The 10201-nt window shown below is 46.9% G+C and overlaps 1 protein-coding gene across 1 annotated transcript in view; it reads left to right on the top strand.

The window, feature by feature from the left end:
* DENND5B (DENN domain containing 5B) overlaps positions 1-10201 on the top strand; it is a 220395-nt gene that overhangs the window by 55724 nt on the left and 154470 nt on the right. The window contains exon 3 of the mRNA XM_019515829.1: positions 3871-3948. Coding sequence (XP_019371374.1) covers positions 3871-3948 — 78 coding nt within the window. The remainder of the gene's footprint in view (positions 1-3870; positions 3949-10201) is intronic.

The following is a 10201-nucleotide window of genomic DNA, read 5'->3' on the forward strand; positions in this document are numbered from 1 at the left end:
AGTGGAGTTAAAACTAGTTTCCTATTAATATATGCAAAATTTCCCACGTTGGTAAAATTAAAATATTATAAAAGCCTATGTCTGTCTGTCTCTCTGTCTGTAACACTTTATTTGCACTCTGATTGGCTGACAAACAGTGCAAAGAAGCATTCTGACAGAAGGCAGCCCATTACCATGATGGTGGGGACACAGGGGACGGAGCACCCTGCTCCCTGGAAGCAGTGGCAACAGAACAGACGAAAGGGGGGGAGGGGGAATGGACCTGGGCCCAACATGTGGGGGAGTGGGAAGCAAGCCCGAGCTGGGGGAAAAGTAAGCCCGCCATGGCGGGGGAGGGGGACAGCAGGCCCAGCCCAGCCCAACATGGCAGCTCTGGGAAGAGAGGAGGAGCGAGCCTCCTCCCCCATGTCAGGCCTGGGCCTACTCCTCCCCTACTCCTGCACCCCCGTGTTGGCCCGGAGCCTGCTCCTCCCAGCTTTTCCCCACCCTCAGGCCCAGTCCTCCCCTGCATCAGGCCTGCTCCTCCCTTCCCCCCTGCTGCTGCAGCAGGAAGGGGGGGAGCAGGCCTGGACCCCAAGCAGCAGGAGGGAAGGGGGAGCGGGCCGGGACAGGAGGGGCTCCACCCCCGCCTGCTTCCCCCCACCTCCATCTTTCTTGACAGGCAGTTGACTAGTTAGGGGTACTATACGTCTGGGTTTCACTGGACATATCCTCTTTTTAGATGCTCTGATGTCTGTCTGGGCAGTCTTTTAAAATATGAAACAATGTACGGGATTTTGCTCTTTGGAGGCAGGGGGCATGGCATGCATGTATGCACTCACATGCATATGGCTGGCATGCAGCCAGGCAGGGTGGTGGGAGCAGCCTCAGCAGCTGGATGCAGATAAGTCTATGGAGAGTGGAGTTGAAGGACCAGGGCTTAGGGACTGTCAGGGGGAGGGGGGTGGTGGTGGAGGGAATGGGTGTGTGAAGGGGGCCAGTGGCTGGCAGCCCTGGGGAAAAGTGGTCAGGTGCTGGGGCTACATCAGGGCAGGGTAGAAGTGCCTGGCTGTCCAGTGTGGGGAGGGTTCCTTCGGGGTCAGTGGGAAGCTCCATGGTCAGGCTGGTACTTGTAGGGTCGGGGCAGCTGGAAGATGCTGCCCAGGGGGCAGGAGGGGCCGTGACCAGGCTGCCTGGCATGGTGTGGGATCCCCAGCCCAGGGCAGGGGATGAGACAGGTCTTCCCTCCTCTTCCCTCCAGCTCGTGCTGGGGCCAGACTCACTTCACTTCTACCCACATGGACCAAAGTTTCTGTGCTCCGGCATGGTAGGGACGGGGGCAGCTGGGGGCAGCAGTGGTCTGCAGGTCAGGAGTGAAGGGAACCGGCAGGGCTGGGGGTGCTGTGGCTTGGGAGCGAAGGGGCACCTATAGGGATGGGGGGGCAGGGGACTGTGGGTTGGGAGTGAGGGGCACCACTAGGGCCAGGGGTTTGTAGGTCAGGAGTGAAGATCTGCAGCAGGGATGGGGAGCTACAGATTGGGAGTGAAGGCCACCAGCATAGCTCAAGGGGGGTGAGGGACTGTGAGTTGGGAGTGAGGGGCACTGGTTGGGCCAGGGGTCTGTGAGTCAGGAGTGAGGGACAGCAGCACGGATGGAGGCCTGCAGGTTGGGAGTGAGGGGCACTGGCAGGGCCAAGGGGGTTGTGGGTTGGGAGCATGGGCAACTGGTGCGGCCTTAGTTGGGGGGGGACAAATGCTCCCCTAGTGACCAGTCAGCAACTGCGGGAGGTCCCCCCATGGCTGATCTCACTGACTGATGGAGGGGAATCTGATCGGTCGCAGGGAGAGTTCCCTGCGACCAATCGCGAGACAGTTGATCACAGTGGCCGCTTCCGAAAGTGGCTGTCACTGGTCAGGGGATGCACCAGCACTCTGAAGTGTGCATGTGCACCCCCATGCACCCCCTACGTATCACCAATGGTTGGGAGTGAGGTGTCTCTCCAACAAGTATCCTCTTTTTTGGAGCTGGAAATATGGTAACCTTAGTAAAATGCTTATCCTTATATAGCTTGTTACATGTATAGTTACTGTTTATAGTTTACAAAGTGATTTTTTTTTAAAGGGAAACTATTTCAGTCTGTTATTTGCTAGAAGTTGACGTTTTGATTCTTATTTAGGTAAGTGACCGTGTTATCCTCATTAAAATAACCTACAGTTTTGCAGCATCAGGATTTTAAGTAGCTAACTTTTAATTTTACAACAAATTAAATGTGACCAAGCATTTGTATAAATAATTATACTGGAAATCTTTTTAAAAAATCAATACATGTTTTGTTGTTTCTTCTTTACACTAGATACCTTGTTTGTGATCTACTCCAGTGGGCCAGATGAATGGTGCAGGGCTGGTCTGCAGGCTGGATCAGGCCCCAGACCACCCGCACCTGGCCGGATCAGTCTCAGCATTGCCCCTGCCCAGCTGGGGTTTATCCTCCTTTTTCTCCTGTGTGCCCAATTTAGTATGCAGGGCCATGGGAGCCCCCTAGTGGTCCCCATAGATGACACCATACTGGGGTCTGGGGCTGGCCTAACAGGCCAGGGGTTGAGACCCCGGTGTATCCCATCTTGAGGTTTTAGCAAAGCACAAATATTGATCATCATGAAAGAATAAAAAAAAAGAATTAGATCACATGTGTATAATACATTTTCCATCTGTGTCTAACTAGAGTTTTAAGAAAATAATATGAATGAAAATTCTGAAAAAGGAAAAAAATGAGAGGTGGGGAACTAAGTTGTGTAGCATAAACTTTATAATATGGTAAGCTGAGGGTTTGTTTGTTTTTTCCCATATTCAATTACTGCTGGAAATCACTGAAAGTGAGTATAGACTTAATTTATCCTGCCTATTGGGATACAATAGCATAACTGGGAATGGGAGGAACAGAGGTAGTCAGGGCAGCATCCCCAGGTGCTGACATGGTGGGAAGGTGTGTGCAAAAATAGCTGCTGGCCAGCCAGTGTCACCACTAGCAGCTTGACTGCTGCCATGGCCCCAGATACTACCACTGGCCAGAGTGCACAACTTCTCTGTTACTTCTCTGCTGGGATACTTTCTCATTTTGTATGTCTGCTAAGATTATATAGGGCCAGGACCGTCAGAAATGTCAGAGAGACAGGGGAGTAAGAGCACTTATGCACACCTATAATCCCTCCTTGCTTGATTTGCAGATCTCAAAACATTAAATGTAATTATTATAAAAGAGAAGTTTTGGAGGGTTGGGTAGGGGGCAGGAAGCGTAAGGCACTGCATGATTATAAGAAACCTATTTTAATGCTTGTTTCTTAAAATAAGGGGGTGGTAGAACTCTATGAATATTGCTGGTCTTGTATTACAGCTTAATTTTCTGCTAAGCCTCCTTGCATGAATTCTTGACAAAGTGAATTTCGAATACCAGTACAGTAGATAATTACATAATAACAAATTTACTCTGGTGCCAGCCACATTTAAACATTTGACTGCTAATTAGTAGTTGGAATCGGCCTTTTATTCCCTTCCCCCACCCCCTCCAAATTGGCATCCTAAAAGCTAGCAGTTCATTGTTCATTTTGAGATACTTAATTTAGCAGAGTTCTTGATTTTATTATACTTATAAATACAGTAAGTCTTGAATGTAATGAAAAGACTTAGTAAACTTTGAGTGGCACCCAGATAAATTAGTCCTGGATTTCATTCTAAAGTTAAATAGAAATTTTCCTTGTATATTGATTTACAAGGGTCTACTTGTGTTTTTTTTGTTTTGCTTTGTTTCCACACATGAAATCAAGATCTCAGTTTTTCACTGAATTCATTTTTAACTCAAATTCTGTTCCGTTCCATTCTGCATCAGCAGTGAGGTAGACATTTGTATGCAAGAGTGAAACTATCTTCCAAAAAAGGGCTAGCAGCAAGATGTCCTAAGGGCAACCACACAGGTGAGATTATACATGTGCTAGATCATTCTGTTCTTTCTCTGCTTCAAAGATGCTTCCTTCAAGACTGAGTTAAAAGCCAGATATTTTTGTGCCATGGCTACATGCAGTAATTGTGAGCTAAAATGGAAAATTACACTCTTTCTTTATCTAAATTTTAAATTAAGGACAGCACCACCCTCTGCTAAGCAGTTAGTTGCTTGTTTAACTTCTCATTTATCTAAATTCCCAGGTTATGTCATTTGAGGATTTAAATTAGCTCCAAATGGCTTGTTATGCTATAGGCTCTTACCATTTGCCTTGGATAGATCTACCATAGTGTCACATACCTCTTAACCAAGAACGTTAGGACTTACATCACATTTCCACTAGAACAAATTAAATAACCAGATAAAGCTGACTTCAGCCATCCTGTTTTTATGGAGTCCCTAGCAAAGGGGAGAACTCTTTTGCCTGTAATTTAGCCTACCGTCCAAAACATTTATTTTGCTTGGTTTCCCATACAGCTCTGTCTCAGTCTTAATCCACGTCAGCTAGGTAAACTTGCCAACCTGTCACTTGGAGCCTATTCCATTAGATAGAGATGAGTTCTGTACCATGGCTTTTGGCTGTAGAGTGCATTGTGCAATAGCTCCTCCCGTGTAGGGTTATCATGTGCTTTCTGCCCAGCATTTCATGTGGCATTGCTGCTGAGAGTTTATATTAAAGTATGATGTTTCTTGTGACAAAATTGTGGGGAAAAACTTAGTGTAAGCTTCTTCAGTTTGTTCCACCAAGGAAAACTACCCATGTGTTGGGGTTGCAGCCAGGGTTTATAACTTTTTGTTGGGTATTTTGGGGCTCTTGATTGTTTAAAAGTTGTTTTAACTGTTGCTAAGTCTATGGTCATGTGACATCTCTAGAGGAGGAAAGTCGCTGTGGCATCAAAACTCTTTATCAGGTTGTGTACCTACACATCTACAACGTGAGCCTGATTTATTTGCAAATTTCACTTTGGAAAAACAAGCCTACAGATATAAGGCTAGACTTTCCCCTTAAAGGGACCATCCTAAAGATTTTTCCTCAGTTACTGGAAAATGAAAAAAAATCCCCTTCATCATAGAGCCTCAGGAGGCATGGAGTAGGGCTAGCGTTCTCCTGGCTGCTGCTGCTGCGAGCATTATACCTCTGGAGGTTTGCAGTGGTGGCAGCACTCTTCCTGATACCACTGCTGTGAGCCCCACAGCTATGTGGGCTGTGGGGCTTGCAGTACGGACAGCGCAGGGAACACTGCCACCACTGTAAGCCCCTCAGCTAACAAGGCTTACGGGGGTAGTTGAAGCCTTCTCCATGCTGCCCCTGCTGCAAGAAGCCTCTGCTCCTTCCTTGGGCCATACCACGAGAGGCATACACTCTGAAGTCAGATCTGCAATTCCCAGTAATCCCAGACACAGACTTATCATTTTACATATGAGTACAGACCATGCTTGCAGTGGGGGCAGTATTCCTGGCCCTGCCCCCACTGCAAGCCCCACATCCCACCTGAGCGATGGGACTCATAGTGGGGGCAGTATGGTGAACGCTGCCCCCACTGCGAGCTCTGTTGAGCCTTGTAAATTGTGGGGCTTGCAGCTGTGGGAGCCAGTGCATGGGTAGCCTGGGATTGTGATTCCAGGCTCCCCCTGCTCTAGCATTAAGGTGCAATGGGATCATGCCTCCTTTAACTACATGTGTAGGGGGGCCCTTAGTATTTCATGGTTCCTTTCCTGGTTTGCAGTCTCTTTTTGTAGGCATGGGGGTTATGTCCTGACAGCATTTTGAGACGCATCTATTGAATCTACTGAATTTAGCAGATGGTTATTATGCTTCAATAAGGTGGTGATGAAGTTCTGCTGTAGTTCATTGGGAGGCAGCATATTTCTTGTGACAGACTGAAATTCAGCCCTGTGTTGGTTGAATAGGAGATGAGGGAAAAAATCTTGGACACATTGTTTTTTAACAAATAAGTTTTCTTTGCTTAGTTGATAAGAGACATTATCATGGTCTCCAGAGAGGCAGGTAGCTAGCTGCATTTATCTGAAGTTAAGCCGGAGGGAGGGCAGTGTGGCATCTTCTTATAGACCAGTGGTTCTCAACCTTTTCAGACTTAAGATAGCCCTTGGAAAATGTCAGCTCTCAATTTTTACTCATTTTTTGCAGTTAAAAAAAAATAGAGCAATTGTTCTATTGCAAAAACTCAGAAAGACCACAGGAGATCAGAATGATTTTGACACTGTAAATATTGTTCAAAAATAATTGGTTTAACCTCTTCTAGTTACATTAGTTAAACAGTTAACTGATAACACTACAGCTTGGACATAGCTGCTGCTGGGAGCTGTTCTCAGGGCCCTTTGATGGGGTGGGAGGAGGCAGCACCATAACAATCCACTGGAAGCCCCAGTGATGGGAGGAAGGCAGGGAGCACCTGTAAAGGAGTAGCTAATTGCTTAAAGGATGAGTCATTAGGCCACCTGCTGTTTTCCTTTTAGGCTATGTGTACTAGACCCCCTCCCTTCCTTTTTGCTTCTCCTTCCTGCTTGTCCTGCTGCCACCTGGTTTCTACCAGAGCATAGCACAGGTTTCCTCCCCTTTCCCCTGACCCGGGTCAGACTGTGCCCGCTCACTCCTCACTAAACAATAACTGGTAAGCTAACTGGTTATCACTGGGCTTACTGGTTAAATGATTAATTTTTAATGCACATTCCTAGTGGATTCCTATTTGAAATTCACAGAAGTTTAGGGCTGGAAGGGACCTTGTGAGATCATCAGGTCCAGCCCCCCTACTTTGGGTAGGAAAGACTCCTGGGGTCAAATAACCCCAGGAAGGTGAGTGTCCAGTCTCCTTTTGAAGATCTCTAGGGTAGGTGTCTGCACCACTGCCTCTGGGAGTCTCTTCCACAGTCTGGTCACACCAACCATAAAGTTTTTCCTTTATATCCAGTCTGAAACCTTCTTATAGGAACTTATGAGCAAATTTCTGGGTTTATTTTGTGAATCCTGTTTGCACACCCAACAGTGCTAACATTGTGTGGTACCCTTGAAAGGTTCTCAAGGCAACCTAGGGTGCTACAGTACCATGGGTGAGAATCACTGTTACAGACCAACTCATTCAGAGAGGCATGAGTTTTTCATAGGCTACTTCATCTGATGCTATGATGACTCAGAAGCATTGTCTTCAGGCAGCCTGCGAGCTTGTTGCTGGAGGAAACCATATTCTGTTGGGCACCAGTATTTACTTCTACAGCACGTAGTAAGAAGGCTTTAAGGGAGTGGGTCAGAAGAAAGACTTCATACAGGTTATTTATCAACTTTAAAAAATATTTTTAGTAAACACATTCTCAAAAAAATCAAGAGCAAGAGAAGCAAGTAATAACATAATGTTAAATCAGCCTTTCTTTATTTTTTCCTGTGAACTGTCCCAGCACTTACTAATGCTAGTGATGCTCTTATGTTCCACAGGCATGACTGCACACTGTAGTAAGACTTCAGAGTAAAATACCATAAAACAGGGGTGGAAAACCCCTGACACAAGTGCCAGAGCATGGCATGTGAAGGCATTTTGCTTGGCATGTGCACCTCTGAGCAGACTGTGGGTGAGGGGTTGGCGCTGCACTGCCGTATCAAGGATCGAACCCCTTGCGGCTCCCCTGCCATCTGTCCCCGGCACACCAACATCTTACAAGTTTAAGTTGCGGGTGTTTTTGGGACTCTGCCTAAAAATATTGCCAACCCCTGCCATAAAACCTGTATTTCTTCAGGTGTGCAGTTTCATATTTTATTTTTACACTAGAATATTTAAGCATAATTTAAGGTGTTACATGAGAGATGGTACAACTAAAGAGCTGGACCTGGAAAAAGGAAGAAAATATACTTGATGATAATTCTATACTGCATGGAATTTTTGTTTTGATAATGGGAGGTTGTACGGTCCATGACTATTTTGGTGGGTGTTGTTGCTATCCCCAGGAAGTTCCTTCACTTGAGTAGTCCAGAAAATAAAACTCATGCTACCTGAGGATATATCTGAAAGACTTTTAAACATCTGCATTTTTTCTGGGGAAAAATGCCTATGATGTTGTCTGAAGGAGAAAGATCTTGCTTCTCATCTTGTAGACAAAGTTGGTATTGCTGGTTTGCAGATTTGCTTTATCCTTCTGCCTCATGCTGTGCTAATTTAGCTTCATCTTGGTAAACAAGAAAACGGGTCTCATTCGACAGATTTGAGCTGGACTGACTGCAGCTGTCGTCTGGCCTGTGTGCAAACCAATTTTGTTCTTTCTGTTGCCTGGCAGGGAGCCTGCATCAGAATTGTGTCGGGACTAATCAGCATTAAAGAGATGTCAGGAGGGCTGTAGAAAACTGCCCTGCAGCAAGGCAGTAGCAACAAGACTGTTCAGGAAGGATTAGTATAAATACTGCCTAGGATGCAGCTGTGCACCAAAAAAAAAATCCAAAACCCAGTGAATTATTTTACTTATGACTTGTTAGGGTCTCTCACTTGCTATGGAACAGTGTCTGTACAGTAACTAATACACAGTATGATTTGTGGAAGAGTACAGGCAAGAGTGAGAGAAATGCTATAGGACACATGAACGGACCCATAAGAGAGCCTGTCTGCTTTTTAATTTAGAGTGCTGGGGTTTATTCTTCTCCGGGAGAGGGAAGTAAGCAGTAGGGAGGGGTGGGGAGGCAATTAGGTTTAATGTCCTTCTGGCCAAGAGAGGTGACTTGCAATTTTAATGCTAATTTTATACTTTGTTTAGTTCATTAATTACTTGGTAGCACCTAATAAAGTGAGTATTGTGAGATGGAAATGCTATAGCAGTCATGTTGTCAATAGTAAAGTTTTGTTCTGTTTACAGACTTTGAAAAAATTGAACTTTTGTTTTTATTCTGTTGCCTGGCATTTTTTGCTGGAATATTTTTGGTCATTTACTTGTACTAGTAATATTGTGTGGATGTACCAGTCAATTAGTGCCAAAAGCTTTTAACTCAAGGTTTTGCTGTCTCTTTCCCCTGAACGGGATCTTGTTCTTCTCCTCCGACATTGCTCTAAAGCAGGGGTAGGCAAGGGGTTTTTTTTGGCTGGAGTGCCAAAAAACCCACAATGTTTATCTTGGAAGGTGCTGGAGAGTGGACATGCCAGAGCCCAGAGCAGCTGTTTGCAGCCTCCTGGCTGCAGCTGGCCCACAGAGCCCAGTCTGCTTGCAGCAGGGCTTGCAGCCTCCCAGCTACCTACTCTGGGAGCATCCTGGGCTCCGTGGCTGGCAGCAGCTGCTTAGAGCCTGGGCTGGTGGTGGTGTGCCGAGCAAAATGGCCTTGCATGCCATGTTTGGCACGCGTGCCAGTGGTTGCTGGCCCCTGCTCTAAAGGATATTTAGAACTGGAAAGGAGTTCCTTTGTCAGGGAGTCCCATTTTCTTGGTAGCTGTGTGATGGTCATATGATCACATTAATAAATTTAACAAGCCTCACTTCATAACCACTTCCAGCCTCTTGACGTTCCCATCTTCCTGGCGGGGGGGGCAGGGGGCATGAATTACTCAAGAGTGGCCTGACTTCAAGAGTTGAGTTTAGCTCCAAAAGGACCATCTGAAGAGTTCAGCAAGGTTCAGCAGTCTGTTCCTCTGGTCTCTCAGTCGGTGGTATCCCCAGTGAATGTGTCTGTACTCTGCAAAAGTCTGTGGGTGAGATCTGCTGATAATACTGGGCTTGCAGATGGATAGCATCTGATACTGGGCATTTGTACCCGTGATAGATTTAATCCCCAAGGTTGCATTCTGTGCCCCCTAAATTGAAGCAGTGGGTTTTTAATTGACACCCATCATTTCAATTTTTCTGTCACATTACAGCAAGGGGCGTGACCCTCTTTATTTTTTTTGTCAGACCCTGCCCATGGCTGGGGGGTGAGCTGTCAGTGGGCTGAGCAGCCCCTGAGCTACGGGGGCCCTGGGTCCTTCCCTCCACAGTGGCAGCACCCCTGGGGGCTGCCCAGGTGGGCTGCCAGCCAGCTAGGTGCTGCCTGAGCTGGCTTGGGGTTGGGGAAGAGTTAGGTTGGGCCAGGGACTGCCTCCAAGTTGGGACAGCACCCGGCCTACTAGCAGCCCGCTTGGGCAGCCCCAGGGGGTACAACCACCACAGAGGGAAGGACTGAGACCCCTACAGTTCAGGGGACACTTGGCCCACCAGCAGCTCAGCCCATGGCCATGGGAGAGGTGGGCAGGCTCTGCCAAAAAAAA

The sequence above is a fragment of the Gavialis gangeticus genome, unplaced genomic scaffold (assembly GCF_001723915.1).
Source record: "Gavialis gangeticus isolate Ggan-Ray unplaced genomic scaffold, GavGan_comp1, whole genome shotgun sequence".
NCBI lineage: Eukaryota > Metazoa > Chordata > Crocodylia > Gavialidae > Gavialis > Gavialis gangeticus.